The sequence below is a fragment of the Quercus lobata genome, chromosome 12, assembly GCF_001633185.2.
Source record: "Quercus lobata isolate SW786 chromosome 12, ValleyOak3.0 Primary Assembly, whole genome shotgun sequence".
In the NCBI taxonomy this organism is placed as follows: domain Eukaryota; kingdom Viridiplantae; phylum Streptophyta; class Magnoliopsida; order Fagales; family Fagaceae; genus Quercus; species Quercus lobata.
The window spans coordinates 27,841,133-27,856,775 of record NC_044915.1 but is presented as its reverse complement, the minus strand read 5'-3'; the positions used below and the strand labels follow the sequence as shown (position 1 = coordinate 27,856,775).

At 37.9% G+C, this 15,643-nt stretch overlaps 3 protein-coding genes across 3 annotated transcripts; 1 reads left to right on the top strand and 2 right to left on the bottom strand.

The window, feature by feature from the left end:
* The first annotated feature begins 545 nt into the window (after positions 1-545).
* On the top strand, positions 546-1,412 carry LOC115970480. The gene has a single exon (XM_031090110.1). The coding sequence runs from the start codon at positions 546-548 to the stop codon at positions 1,410-1,412; it is 867 nt and encodes a 288-aa protein (XP_030945970.1).
* A 5,234-nt stretch (positions 1,413-6,646) lies between these two features.
* Positions 6,647-7,500, bottom strand: LOC115970479 (proline-rich protein 1-like). The gene is made up of 2 exons (XM_031090109.1): positions 7,299-7,500; positions 6,647-6,981 (listed from the first exon to the last, which is right to left on the bottom strand). Exons 1-2 carry the CDS (start codon positions 7,498-7,500, stop codon positions 6,647-6,649), a joined length of 537 nt encoding a protein of 178 aa, XP_030945969.1.
* Positions 7,501-13,463: 5,963 nt separating this feature from the next.
* LOC115970478 (proline-rich protein 3-like) lies at positions 13,464-14,770 on the bottom strand. Its single transcript, XM_031090108.1, has 2 exons — positions 14,449-14,770; positions 13,464-13,801 (listed from the first exon to the last, which is right to left on the bottom strand). Exons 1-2 carry the CDS (start codon positions 14,768-14,770, stop codon positions 13,464-13,466), a joined length of 660 nt encoding a protein of 219 aa, XP_030945968.1.
* Positions 14,771-15,643: the final 873 nt, after the last annotated feature.

Genomic DNA, 15,643 nt, shown 5'->3' with positions numbered 1-15,643 from the left:
TATTTCAGTCCACTCCAGTAATGTTTTGGGAGGAGAGGTATGTGTAAAAAGAGGAGTTACTTCATCGACAATCATGTCACATTCTCACTATAATGTTAGTAGTTTTTGATAAAATTACTTTTTTTTTAATGTTATTAAAGTCTTGTATTTTTTTTTTTCTAATATATATGATAAATTTACTTATATTTGCTTCATTTTTAGGTCATTTAAGACATATAAAGGATGAGCCGTTTGTAAGGAGTGGTAGAAAAAAAATTCTAACCACATATTACTTTATTTACAAATGATTTCTTGTAATCAATTGAGAATGTTCAAAGGTTAAGTAGAGATTGTATCCCCAAAGGGAGTAAAGGTCAAATTAATTTATTTTCCATTATTTCTTATTGCTGACCCTCTCACATGCAATAAAAATTGACATGCTTAAGCTAATTAAAAGTACATCTTCCGACTTCTTCTCTCTAGGTCTCCGTTGGAAACCTGGAGGTGAAAAAAAGGCTGCCTTGTGCAAACCTTTTCTCCGTTAGGGTAGAAAATCCTAAAAGGACATGGATGAGATCACAAACAGGTGTGCGGGGTTACGATTGTTGGCGAAGGAAGAGGCGGAAATCAAGGTATTTTCCCCAACAGGGGAGGATCAACCGCTTTTGGTAGGAAAGTTTTACATGAAAAGATGGGTTAACTTGGAGTCGGTGGCTAGGGTGTTGAAGATAGCATGGAAAACCAAGGCAAACTTTGAGGTGAGCGACCTAGGGGAAAATAGAGCTCTGTTCCTCTTCCAGACGATGGACGATCTGGATAGAGTGCTGCAACTGGGCCCTTGGTCGTATGACAAGTACCTCCTCATTCTCCATAAATTACAAGCAGGGGACTTTGCCCAGAAAGCATGCTTAGAGAGGGTATCATTCTGGGTCCAAATTCATGGATTGCCCACGATGAGCCAGACAAAAGAAGTAGGAACGAGCATTGGAGAAATGCTGGGTGTAGTGGAAAAAGTGGACGTCGATGACAAGGGCTTTAGTATGGGAGGTTTTCTACGCATCTATGTCTCGGTAAAAATTGCTGAACCTCTATGCCGAGGTTGGAAAATAAGATTAGGAAGAGAGAAATTGTTGTGGGTAGATTTTAAATATGAGCGACTTCCCATTTTTTGCTATTGGTGCGAGATGATGGACCACGATGAGAAAGAATGTCTACAATGGATACGGAGTAAGGAGACACTAAGACCGAAGGAGAAGCAATTTGGAGTGTGGCTGCGAGCCTCACCGGAACGAAACCAGAAGCCCCAACTAATCTTGGCGATGAGCTACGACGGTCATAGGGCAGAAGAGGTGGTTGATAAGACAAAGGATAGGCTGGTGAGCATCCCAAAGGCACCTCACAGATGGGACAGGCGACTGGTGAGCTGCGAGTAGGCAAATCAGAGCTTGCCAACCTCGTAAGAAACGATGTGGACGACTCGAGGCTGATAAAGGACTGTGCTGAGCCTGTAAAGCTGATATCTGTGCTAGGAAAAGATTTTGAAAAGCAACTTGCAGAGATCGACGCTGGAATCCATGGTGAAGTTTCCTGAATGATGAAAGGTGAGGGGTTCGAAAAGGAAGTGCAGGAAAATAGCAAAAGTCAATCCCATAAACACACGCAAGCTCCTTTAGGCATGCCTGATGCTGATGTTAGTAGCCGGCCAAGGCAGCAAGACATTGTGGGCCTCAATGATACAAATGGGCCTAATATGTCTTTGACTATGGACATAACAATTGAACGGGCCCAGCCCGAGTGTGAATTTAAATTCGCCTCAAATTGCCCAACTTCGGTGCATGGCAACAACACAAAAAAGCTACGTGGTGGAGGCTCACAAAAAACAAAAATAAGGACGCTAAAGAAAGGAAAAGAGAACATAGCTGGAGAGCCTTCAAACTCCATAAGGGAAGAGATGACGGTCCATGAGATGGCTATGGATGTGGATGGCATAGAGGTAGGAACCAAGAGGAGATGCCGTACACCTCTGACAAAATTACAAGAGGAGGATGGAAATAGGAAGAGAGTAAAAGTGGAGGGAGAAGTGAAAGAGCTTAGAATGATTCTGAAACAGTATCTTGGATCGGTGGAGGCTACGGAGCAACCCCGCCGGACACAATGAGTGCCTTAAGCTGGAACTATAGGGGGCTTGGGAACCCCCTAACAGAACACTCCAAAAAATAGTTAAGGAGGAAGATCCCACGTTAGTTTTTCTAATAGAGACTAAACGTAAGGCAACAGAGATGGAAGGAGTTAAGAGCAAGATTGAGAGAAAACATGGCCTGGTGGTGCCCAGTCAAAACCGGGGGGGGAGGGGGGGGGAGGTTTAGCTCTTCTTTGGAAAAACACACTGACGGTAAATCCACTGACTTACTCACCATGGCATATTGATGTGATAGTTAATAAGGATGACAGAAAGAAGAGGTGGAGATTTACTGGTTTTTACGGTAACCCGGAGACAAGCAAACGGGATGAGTCATGGGCTCTATTAAAGAATCTCAGTAGTAAATGTGAGCTACCGTGGGTGATTATGGGGGATTTCAACGAGCTTCTTCATACAAACGAAAAAGAGGGAGGTAATGTAAGACCTGAGGGTCAAATGAAAGTGTTTCGGGATACCATTGATATTTGTGAACTACGAGACATGGGATACAGTGGGTCGGACTTCACTTGGTGTCGAAGACTAGGTGTGAGGGGGTGGATTCGTGAACGTCTGGACAGAGCATTTGTGTCGACCAACTGGGCTGCAATGTTCCCTACAACCAAGCTCTTTCATGTGGCTAACTCAGTGTCTGATCATAGCATGCTAGTTCTGAAGAATGCAAACCCCACTGGGAATAGGAGAAAAAAGACAAAGTTATTTCGTTTTGAGTCGATGTGGCTAAGGGACGAGCGGTGTTCAGAGGTGGTCAATGACGCATGGGAAAAAGGAAGAAACAGGGGAACGAACTGGCCGCTCCTACATTGTCTGGAAGAGTGTCGCACATCATTGACCAAGTGGAACAAACACTCCTTTGGCCTCGTAGGAAACAGATTGCTGGGCTGCAAAAAAAGCTTCAGATGCTGGAGAACTGGAGGGGTAGTGAGTTAGTCTTAGAGGACATATACAACATGAAACTGGAGTTGAATCGGTGGTTGAATGTGGAGGAGGAAATGTGGCACCAACGGTCCCGGAATAGCTGGCTGAAAGCAGGTGACAAAAATACCACCTTCTTTCATACAAAGGCTTCCAACAGGTTCCAAAGGAACTCAATACATAAGGTGCGGGATGGTGACAACACTTGGCAGGAGGATGAGGAACAAATTGGAAGAATCTTTATTGAGTACTATGAACAGCTCTTTTCATCCTCGCGGCCAGAGGTGGAGGAGGAGCTACTGGAGGCCATACACACAAAAGTCACAGATAGGATGAATGCTTCTTTGCTCAGAAGTTTTAATGCCCACAAGGTGGAGAAGGCACTCCGGCAGATGCATCCTTTAAAAGCTCCCGATCCCGATGGTATGCCCCCACTTTTTTACCAACATTTCTGGCCTACGGTTAAGTCTATTGTCATTACTACTGCTTTAGATTTTCTAAACCATGGCACTGCCCCCCCCCCCCCCCGGGCGCATTTTCATGATACCCATATTGCACTAATCCTTAAAACAAAGAACCTGGAAAGTGTCACAGATTACAGGCCAATTAGCTTGTACAACGTGGCCTATAAATTAGCCTCTAAGGTGGTGGCAAATAGAATGAAAACTATCTTGCAGGAAATTGTTTGTGAAAACTAGAGCGCGTTTGTAGTAGAAAGGCTAATCACAGATAATGTTCTTGTGGCCCATGAGATGATGACTCACATAAGTAGAAAAAAGAAAGGTAAATGTGGGGAGATGGCTTTAAAGCTTTATATGAGCAAAGCATACGACTGGGTGGAGTGGGAGTGCCTGCAACAAATAATGAAGAAGCTAGGGTTCCACGACAACTGGATATCTATAGTGATGAGATGTGTGACCTTGGTGACTTACTCAGTGAGAATCAATGGGCAACCGTACGGTAAAATTCATCCATCCCGAGGACTGAGGCAAGGTGACCCATTATCACCATACCTTTTCCTTATCTGTGCGGAAGGACTTTCAGCACTATTGCACAAAGCTGTTCAAAGGAAGAAGCTTAGAGGGGTGGCTGCCTCGGTCAAGGGGCCAAAAGTTTCGCACCTCTTTTTTGCAAACGACAGTCTAATCTTTGGACGAGCGACAAAGGAGGAGGCAACTGAAATTCAGAGATTGGTACAGGTATATGAGGCCTCCTTGGGCCAGCAGCTGAACCGGAACAAGACATCTCTATTCTTTAGCCCTAACACAAATGATGGAATTAGAGATGAGGTGAAAACTCTATTTGGTGCCCAAGTGATTAAACCCCACGAGTCATATCTTGGTTTACCTTCATTGGTAGGGAGGTCAAAATCCAACACCTTTGCCCACCTGAAACAGAGAGTGGTGAATAAGGTATCAGGCTGGAAAGAAAAACTACTGACTAGTGCTGGCAAAGAAATTCTGATTAAGGCAGTTGCACAAGCGGTGCCTTCATACACGATGAGCTTCTTTCTTCTGCTAAAAAAACTCTATGATGAACACCAGGGGATGATCAGACAGTTCTATGGGGACAAGCAAAAAGTGAGAAGAAACTAGCATGGTTAAGTTGGGAGAAGCTGTGTATGCCGAAAGATAGAGGGGGGTTGGGTTTTCGCGACTTGAAGCTCTTCAATCTAGCTCTCTTAGCGAAACAGGGATGGAGATTACAAACAAACTCCTCATCCATGTTTTGTCGAGTCTTTAGAGCAAAGTACTTTCCTCACGGCAGCTTTGTGGAAGCCGATATGGGAAAGAACCCCTCTTATGCGTGGAGGAGCCTAATGGCGGCACAAGGGGTGGTGCGAAAAGGCATTCGATGGCAGGTGGGGGATGGCGAAAGTATTCTAGTATGGTGCGATAAATGGGTGCCAAAACCGAGCACTTACATGGTGGTATCTCCGGAAATACAAAGCCCGTGGGTCACTCTAGTTAAGGACCTCATAAACAGGGGAACTTTTGAGTGGGATGCAGACTTGGTCAATCAATGCTACAATGCCGAGGATGCTTCGGCCATTCTGGGCATTCCGTTAAGCTCGACGAGCAGAAAAGATAGGCTGATTTGGGCGGCATGCATCTCTGGGAAATTCTTGGTGAAGTCGGCATATGCGTTAGCTTACGAGGAAAAGATAGAGCAAAATAAGGGAGATTGTTCAAACGACTCGCACCACAAACGAGTCTGGAAGTGCATTTGGCAGTTGAAACTCCCACACAAACTAAGACACTTCGCTTGGAAAGCAGGCTGAAATATCATAGCCACCAAGGATAAGCAAAGGAAAATCTCTGTTGATGAGGAGTGTGTCTTGTGTGGACACCTAGAGGAAACCATGTGCCACTTGTTGTGGTTCTGCAAACATGCCTGTAGGATATGGGAGTCTAGTAAACTAGCTCTTCCTTTTGCCATTTCTTCGTTTTAGACATTCCTGGATGTCGTGCAGAACCTACAAAAATGGGAAGGGTCTCAACCTAACCTGACAGAGAAAGTCATCTCAGTTTGTAGGGGCATATGGAAAGACCACAACGAAAGAAGGATGGGAGGCAATGGCAAACCGAGTAGAGAAATCTTGAAGACCTCGTTGCACCTGGTGGACGAGTACCATGCAGTGAACGAAGTTAGACAGGATGATGTCCGGAAGGCGAGGCCAATGATAACATGGAAGCCTCCAACCCGAGACCAATACAAGGTGAATGTCGATGGTGCGGTCTTCAAACATAGAAAAAAGGCGGGAATTGGCGTGGTGATCCGGGATAAAAATGGGGTGGTAATAGTGGCCTTAAGCAAATCAGTAAATGCACCTCTGGAAGAAGCAGAGGTAGAAGCAAAGGCAATGGAAGCGGGTGTTCTGTTCACACGGGATGTGGGGATAAGGGAGGCGGTGTTTGAAGGAGACTCATTAATCATTTGCAAGGCCCTTTAGGGGGAGGGTGAGGGTGAGGCCCCCTCATCCACACACAACGTACTAGCAGTAACGTTGGAGCAAGCATCAGGTTTTAGAAGCTCTTACTTCTCTCATGTAAAAAGACAGGGAAATGTCCCTGCTCACTTGTTGGCACAATACCCAAAGGAGGTTGAGAACTATGTAGTTTGGCTGGAGGAATGCCCTAGCTTTTTAGAGCACGCATGTGCTCAAGATTTGTCTATAGTCTCTCATTCCTGATTAATGCAATGATTCAGTATTTTCCTATCAAAAAAAAAAAAAAAAAAAGTACATCTTCCATTCATCACAAAAAAAGTACATCTTCCAATTCTTACCTCATGTTTTGGAGGTTTTTATGATTAAACCACTTCTTGTGGGGTGATCTTATAATATTTATACTTAACAAATGTCATCCTCTTCTTTCATTCTTCAATTACATAGCATTGTATCTGGATTATAGCTTGGGCGTAGGGAAGGACAGAGAAATTATTGCTTCTACGTATCCAGAAGCAAGTGAAAGAGACCTTTCCTTAACAACCAATAAAGTCAACAATAGACAAGAAAAGGCAAAACTTGGTTATTTATAATAATTTAGTACTATTTTAGTAACCATTAGATATTGATTTTGGCTCCGGAGTGAAAAAGAAAGGCCCCACAGTGTACAATTTCATCTTCTTGTCACTGAGGAGGCGATAAGAACCAAGGAGAGCACCACTAATCCCTTTGTTTACATCTGTTGGAACATTACAAGTCTCTGATGGAGAGAGCTCAAGGAAAGCCCTGCACTCCTTAAGCTTCCTATTGTCTTCGACCTCTGAAGGAGACAAAGTTGCGAAGAAGTATCCTTTTGGATCACATGCTTCACTCAAGAAGGAGAAAGGAGCTGCCTCGAACCCATGCTTATCGACTGCCAGACATGTTATCCTTGCCACGGCACCTAGAAAAATATTTGAGTGACAAAATTAAGAAGACAATAATTATTGAGACATAATATATGTAACTAAAAAGAGAACACTAAGTAATGGTCATTGTTTCTATGTATTTTGAGTGCAGTTCTTCCTATAATCAGAAAAGCAGTCCAAAGACTCTAGAAGGCCATAAGGCATTTGTGCCTTCTTTATGGGAAAAGTTGCTATATTTTTCTATACAGGAAATGCTTAACTAGTTAAATTAATTTTTCTTTTCTTGAAAACCTTTTCAAGGAATATATAGAGAATGACTATTCTGAAGAATGATATTAGGTGTAGGAATTACCTTCAAGAGGGATGAGTTTAGGCCCGGATTTGCAATAAACAAGCCCTTGGATGCCTATAATTGTGGAGAGAAGGTCTTCTTTTTCTATATTTGGTGTCTCAAGGTCCTGGTTTGGGCTGTACTCATCACCACTAGCAAATGCAATAACCAGCAGTGATAAGAGAAACAATGGGGCTGGAAAGAAGAGATGGTTTAGAGCCATTATTATTTAATGCATAAACAAAGATAAGGATCAATGGGAGAAGTGCAGGGACTATTGTCATGGCCTAGCTTTTATATGGACTGTCCAATCATGTTATATTCATTACACGGAGTAAAATAATAGAAGGTAGGAGCTTACTTGGTCGCACGATTTATATATATATATATATATATATATATATATAAGGAATCTATAATTAATTGTAAACCTTGGGAGCTAGGTATTAAACAATTGTAATGTTTAGGGTTCTAAATTATTTGCAACGAGACATGCAAGGTGCAAAGCCAATCATCCTGTAAATCTTTTACTAATTAGTTTTCAACTATATAATATATTTAATTCCTTCCTTCTGGTCAAAACAATCAGATCATGTGTAGATAAAATTTCAAAAAATTTATGATCTCTTACATGCAATTAAGTATACTTGATTTTTTTTTTTTTTAATACATGCATCTGGTTTATCTTAAATCCATAATCTCACTCTCTCTACAGTCAAAAATGAAAGATATGTCATTTGAATTAAAATTTCATTTGTAAGCGAATAAACCACTTGCTTCTCGTTTCTTATATTTAATAGTGTATATTGAATCACATTATTTAAAATAGTAAACAACATGGTACTAAAAATACTTTTAAATTTGTAATATTTAACTTAGGTAATTCAAAAGATTAATAACAATTTTTTTCATATGTTGTACTTAAAAAGAATAATGTTACTTATTTTCATGTTAAAATTCACTAAATAAGGGTGACCTCTTAACACAATGGAAGGGTCATAAGGAAGGGGAAATGATCATCTCTATTTCAAACGGATCCATTTTATGATTCAAATTATACATTGATAAATTTTTCCTCCAACCCACCACATGGTGACTAAATTGAGTATTCGAACAAAAAAAAAAAAAAAAAAAAAAAAAAAAAAAAAAAAAAAAAACACAAACAAACAAACAAATAATTTATGCATTTTTAGCCTGTGTTTGGTATAACACTCTGAAAGCTCAAATTAGTGCGAACACACTAAAACTTGTTCAAACCCCAATTTTAAAATTATAGCTAGATTACTTTTATTCTAACTTAACAAAGTGCGGGACGAGTAAATATGTGCAATAAACTGGTAACACTACTCTAACCTATATTCAACCAGAATAAATAATAAAATGAAAGCTTAAAGAGTAGAGAAGAGAGATGCAAATATAAGATAATAGCAAGACGTGTTATTGAAAAGGAAACCGAAAAACCCAGTGAAAAACCTCTCCACGACCCTCTAAGTTGAAATCGATTCACTAGTGAATAAAGTTGGAATACACGAATAACAAAAGACCTTTCAAGCCTAGTCTACCCCATGTACTTGAGCCTTCAAGCTCCTGCTACCAACGGACTTCTCGGAGTCTTGTCTTTACTAGCTTTCCAGATCCTGCAATTCAACCCGATTGCATCTGCCACTAAATGACTCCTTCCAATGCTTTCTAACGGCACCAAAACTTGACTCAACACTCAGATTGGGTGTGGTAAGTATTTGGGTTAAGAACTTTTCAAGGATGTAGAGATGGAGAAGTAAGAGTAGAGGAAAACCAAGAGAAAATGTGTAGATGATTATGGGTATAACAATAACTCTCAAATGTTTTTGCTAGGGTTTTCTCACTGAAAAGCACTCCTTACATTTTGTGGGTAATGAGGGTATTTATAGTATGGGTAAAGAATTTGGTAAAACACTTTATCTTTTTGGGGGTAATTACAATAAACCCACCTGTGGTTTGGTCTAAAATCACTTTGCCTATCCGTGGTTTAAAAAGTGTCACTTTACTCACCTAAGGTATGTTCCGTTTGTTTTCCATAACCCACATGTTAAAATTAGGGGTAAATAGATATTTTTGCTCAAATTTTATGTCTCTCTCCTCCCAAAACAAAAAATAGCACAAAAATGCAAGAGAAACAAGATCAAAAGGGAGGGTTTTGTGAAAATTAATATTTGATTTGGTGGGTTCACTTTGCAGATTTCTCCTCTCTTTGCCTCTGTAGTGGTGGGTTCGCAATGGTTTGTGGATTTTAGTTAGGATTGGTGTTAGAGGATTTTGGTTTTGTTGTGGGTCGGTTTTGGAGGTTTATGGGTTTTGGTTCTGTGGTTTTTGTTTTGAATCACTAGTTCTAGGTTTGGCTTTGGCTTGAATCACTGGTTTTAGGTTTTGGTTTGAATCATTGATTCTGGGTTTTGGTTTGAATAACTAGGGGTTTTGGTTTGAATCAGTGATTCTGGGTTTATTGGTGGCGGATGGTTACAAAGTTCTGGGTTTGTGTACAGATGTTGATGTCGATGTCGATGCCAATGCCGTTGTTTTGTTGATGGGTTTGTGGCTTTTGTTGATGGTTTGTGGTCAGTGGTCTGTGGACGGTGGTTATGGGCTCGTGGATTTTACTGATGGTCAGTCGTTGGTGATTGTTTGTCGTTGGGTTTCATTCAAAAATATTTTTTTTTTCACTGAGCAAAGTCATGTTCCTCATTTATTTATTTATTTTATCTTATTCTAATCTGAATCAAAGAAAGCTAGAAGAGGAAGAGAGAGACTTAGGGAAAGGGATGAGTGAATAGAATATCACCACCATTGCTTTCAATTACCTTTTCTCACCTCCATCATCATCAATGTATTCAAACCCAAATTAGTTCCTAGCTATTCAAACCCAGATTAGTTCTTCTTTGTGTTCATAAATTGTAGCGGTTGCACTCTAAGAAAAAATCCATGTCATTTGAAGGTTTGAGATTCACCACAACGAAGCTATAATCTCATATTGACGAAAGCCAAATCCCAAAACCCAAATCACAACCTATACGTCAGTTCCACCTCAAATCACAGACTCAAAGCAGTTGTGCTTCTCTACAAATCAAAACCCAAACCCATACAACCACCTCATGCTCCTCCACTGTCAGCATCATGCTACCGCCGATCTAAATTTTTGTGAGAGAGAGAGAGAGAGAGTGAGATATTAATTAAATCAAAGAGAAGAAATAATGGATAGAGTTTTTTTTTTTTTAAGTAAAAAAATTGTGGTTGTTATTTTCTTTTAACATGTTATAGAGACATTTTGTGCTTTATTGGAGTTCTTGAGCCAAGTTTCTAAAATTTTTACAAATAGCATCTTTTGATCTTGTTTTTGTATGTGTTTTCTGTTTTAAGAGGAGAGAGACATAAAAAGTATGCAAAAATATCTATTTACCCTTGATTTTAACAGAGGTGGGTTATGAAAAACAAACGAAACATATCTCAGGTGGGTAAAGTGACACTTTTTAAACCACGGGTAGGCAAAGTGATTTTGGGCCAAACCACATGTGGGTTTACTGTAATTACTCCATCTTTTTGTCAAACAGAGAGTTTCGCGAGTACCTTGCGAGATGGCCTTTCTCACGAAGTACTCCCGAATTTGATAGTTTGGCATAACTCTTCAACTTCTAGTCATGTGCTATATACGTGGCCTTTCGTGGGATACTTTTTCACAAGCTTCTCACGATCTAGTCATGAACTGCACTGATTCTTCTTTGAAACTTGATTTTTCACCAATCTCTCACACCCATCCCTTACAATTAAGACCCACATAAATATAAGGAAATGATTGAAGAAATTACAATCAAATTTGGCATAAAATTAAAGCCAACAAAGACTAGTTGGAAATCACAACTTTACACACTCTGATTGTGTTTTTTAGGGCCAAAAATTAAAATTTTTAAGAATTTGGGATTTGGATGTTGCCGTACTTTGTGGCTCCACCTAAAAAATTGTTAATGTGACCCCCTCTTTTTCATTAGTATGATGACTTGAATTGAGTATCATTATTGATTGTTTTCTATGTTGTAAAACTTTCTCAATTACAATAATTGAATCGTTGATTTAGTGAGCACGTAGTTGCTTATTATTATCTCATCTTTTGGATCCTCGAGAGGCACCTGATACTTTTTTAAAATTAAATATATTTTTTTATCAGTAAACAATTTTTATAGACAAGGTTTCACAAATCATGAAAAAATACTTTTGAAAATAAAAATTCACTATTACGGGCATAATGTAGTTCTACATGTAGATTTCAAAAAAAAAAAATTTTATTTACTCAGAATTATGTCAATGGCAAATATATTAAATCAATAGCCTAACAAATTGTTTATAAGTGGGTGTATTTATACTAACTCTTCCAATTTCTACTAGAACTATGGAATAAGTTCAAGCATGAATATTGTCTTTGTTTGTTCGTTTAGACCCCTTAAAACAGATTGTTTAACCTAATATATTAACCAAGTGATTACTTAAATTAATTATTCAGATTTAGGTTAAACAACAATATATCATATCATGCAAAACAACGGAAAATAAATCACACCACGATATGATGACCGAGGAAAACTGATGAAACGAACTATTTCAAGGTAAAATCCTGGAGAGGATTTGACCTAGCTATTCTTAAGGTAAAACAAATCCACTATAAGAGAATTTAAGTTTTTACAATCAGATTCAACCCTAAATCTATTGTTACCTCATGTAGTAATTTACTGACATGACTACATGCAAACTCCGAATCTACAGACTCCTTCTCTTCTTGGATTTACAGCAACACAAGCACCCTTGCTTGTGATTTTAAGATCCCACTCAAAGGTTTAGCAACATATACTCTCCAGTTTGTGACTCCAAGACCACTCTTGAAAGTTTAGATTATCAGCAGTTATTGATCTTGTTGCAACAACTTTAGATCTATCAGATCTAATGATATGAGAATGATTTCCGATAGTGACTTTTAAAGAGAAAGGTACAATACTTTTTAGATCTCACAAGAACACCTCCAAAGTCTCTAAAAGTTTTGAAAATGTAGTTAAGGTTTTCCTTTATATACTAGAAGTGTTTCACTTGAAACCCAAAACGTTTAAGCAGAGTTTGGGCTAAAATAGAATTCTGCAGGAATTTCATGCTTGTGAATTTCGATCAGTCGAACCTGTTTCTTGATCAATCGAACTCTTTAGAAATTGACTTGTAACACATTGAGCATTGTCTAATCAAACATATAGACTTAGAAATCTATATCTAGACAAGTTTGTGCTCACGGTTTGCCAATTGTTTTAAAGTTTTAGAACCTAATAGTCTTTCACAACAAAATGGAATACGATATTCTAATAAAAATTATGATTTTGTATATTAAAAGGGAAATTGTTGCCAAATTTAGTACAAAATCAATATTGTAGATAATTTTTGAGATATTAAAAAAAAAAAAAGTGAGTTCTATTTTAATAGATAATATATGATTGAGTTGAAATATTACATACAATTAATATGTATCTTTTATTTTGTTAATATTTAATTAATGATCATTTTGTTTATATATTAATTTAGCTCTGAATTTTATTTTATTTTCCCTAAAATGTTCAAAAAATTTTATTCATGTTTAGCCCCTAAATCCTAATGATAAAATCCTTGTTCCATCCCTGTTTGAGAGTTTTGAATCACACTTGAAGAGCCTTACACCCTTGCCTTACACCCTTACCCTATCTTTGAATCCTTGACACCCTTAGTTCTTAAATATGAAGGACCTAACAGTTTACACCTATATAAACGCATTAGCCTCTACAATTAGTTACACAAAGCTGTTATTAAGGTTATTATTAGAAGGCTCCATTTTGTGCTGCCTTCGATTATGGCTCCCTTTCAAAACGTCTTTGTTCAAGTGTGTGCAGATCAAAGGATGAATTGAAGGAGAAAGAAAGTCAAAGGCTTAAATCTAGAGCATAGAAACATGCCCTCAACATATTAATAGAACAAATCTTATTACAAATCTCTCAAATGGCAGAGGCAATAGCCTTCTACCACCAATAAAATCAATACCAAACAACAGAATTCAATTCCACATAACTTCAACAAAATAGGCATTATAGTACATACTCTAGTAACCATTAGGGACTGATCTTCAACAAAATAGGCATTATAGTACATACTCTAGTAACCATTAGGGACTGATTGAGTTTCCGAGGTGTAGAAGAAAGGCCCAACAGAATATAATTTCATATTCTTTTCGTTGAGGATGCGGTAAGAATAAAGGAGACCACCACTAATACCGTGGTTAACGTCGGTAGGAATTTTACAAGTATCCAGTGGAGAATAATCTAGGAATGCCTTGCATTCCTTAATCTTCTTATTTTCTACAAGGCTAGAATAAGGAGATAATGTTGCAAAGAAGTAGCCATTCTCATCACATCTATTACTCAAAATTGAGAAAGGAGCAGTCTTGTACCCATTCTCATCAACAGCCACACATGTTATCCTTGCCACAGCTCCTGCATTTACAAGAAAAGTTCAAAATGAATACTTTAAAAACAAATGCAATTTTCTTAATTTACATAGGAAAACACTTTTTTTTTTTTTAAGTGGCCTTATAACGCTTATATTTTGATACATTATCCTCTCCTAAACTCTCTTTTAATAAGCAAGGCTTTTGGAGGGATTATTATTAGACTTTGATATTTAAAACAATGGGGAGGGGATTCAAAATTTCAATTTGATTCTTCTCATAACAAAGAGTGGTTAATACTACTAAGTTACAACTCTTAAACTTAATTTTAAATGAGAGACAGAATTGAAACAGGATTAGAACTCGGATCACTTGCTCTTATGTCATGAAACTCATCACTTGTCTCAAAATTTAAATGATTATAAATTTATTATTTCCTAATAACTTAAGCTTTGGACAAGCGGTGATTTATCATTTAATCATTATCATAATGTATTTAAATTGTTCTAAAAAAAAACTAGTGTTCATATATATATATATATATATATATATTTATTTATTTAGGTGATATAAATATAATTCATTGATTTCGTGCCTACATAAAGATAGCTTTTCATCAAAACATTATTCACAAGTACATAAAGGAAGCAATAATTGTAAACTTCACAAAGAACAATTAGACGTAGAGATTACCTTTAAGTGGGAAGTACTGGGAGCCTGATTTGCATAAAACAAGCCCTTGAATATCGAAGATTGTTGGCAGTAGCTCATCCTTTCCTCCTGGAAGGTTTGGTTTCTCATAATCTGGTATTTTGGGGAGATCAGGCTTATAATTTCCTTCGGGTTTTGGTTTCTCATAATCTGGTATTTTGGGGAGATCAGGATTATAATTTGCTTGGGGTTTTGGTGGGTTATAGTCTGGTTTTGGAGCAGATCCATAATCGTTTGCAGTGACAATAACTAGAAGTGACAAAAGAAGCACAGAGGTTGCAAACAAGAAACGTGCGGAAGCCATTTGTATGCTATGTATGCACCAAAGGGAATGTAGGATACTAGTGCAGTATTGAAGAGGCTACAATGCATGGCCTTTTATAAGGGGGTATTTGGTTCCATTATTATTATTATTATTATTGCAGAGAATATATGGTTCCATTATGTTATGAATCGTGACATAAAATGTATATTATTTGAGGAGTTACTTGGTGGCACGTTAGCAAATAAAGTAATAGTCTTTGATGGCACAATGTGATCGTGAATTTTTTTTTTTTTTTTTGGAGAAGAATGTGATCGTGAATTGATGTTTATTACAAAGAGGGCTCGTGTCGTCAACAACGTGCATAATATATGTATATGAGAGCATCAGTCTCAGCACACAGCAAAAGTTTCTAATTTAAGAATTCAATATAGGCATATAGCTAATTAATTTGACAGAATATGAAATCATGGAGATTACATTAAAATAATGTATAAATATCTGGATGATATAAGGGAAGAAACGCGATAATCAACGTGGGCACATAAAAGTGATAAAACTCTCAAGTCTCAACTTCAACTTAGCTAGTAGGAGCGAAAAATGTTAGATTAAATGAAAAGGTTCACCATTTCTTAATAATAGTTTAAACTTTTAGGAGAATCGATAATCATTAATCTATTATGATATCAAAATAGGAAATCTTGGGTTTAAACTATGTCTCCAATTCTCCATCTTACCTTCCATTTAAATACATGAAGAGAAAATGTTAGATTAAATGATTAAATTCACATTCAAATGAGCTTATTTGCTTAGCAACCTTTCATTCGAAAAATTCTCATATGTTGGGTCACACTTAATAAGGGAAGTTTAAGCCCCACATGTGATGTAGGATACAAAAGCATCAAGAAGCAGAAC

What these genes read in the sequence shown, in the direction of transcription:
- LOC115970480 (XM_031090110.1), top strand. Translation starts at nt 546, where the DNA reads ATGGATGAGATCACAAACAGGTGTGCGGGGTTACGATTGTTGGCGAAG.
- LOC115970479 (XM_031090109.1), bottom strand. Translation starts at nt 7,500, where the DNA reads ATGGCTCTAAACCATCTCTTCTTTCCAGCCCCATTGTTTCTCTTATCA. An exon ending in TAAACTCATCCCTCTTGAAG is followed by an intron (nt 6,982 to 7,298) that starts GTAATTCCTACA and finishes ATATTTTTCTAG; the next exon opens with GTGCCGTGGCAAGGATAACA.
- LOC115970478 (XM_031090108.1), bottom strand. Translation starts at nt 14,770, where the DNA reads ATGGCTTCCGCACGTTTCTTGTTTGCAACCTCTGTGCTTCTTTTGTCA. An exon ending in CCAGTACTTCCCACTTAAAG is followed by an intron (nt 13,802 to 14,448) that starts GTAATCTCTACG and finishes TTGTAAATGCAG; the next exon opens with GAGCTGTGGCAAGGATAACA.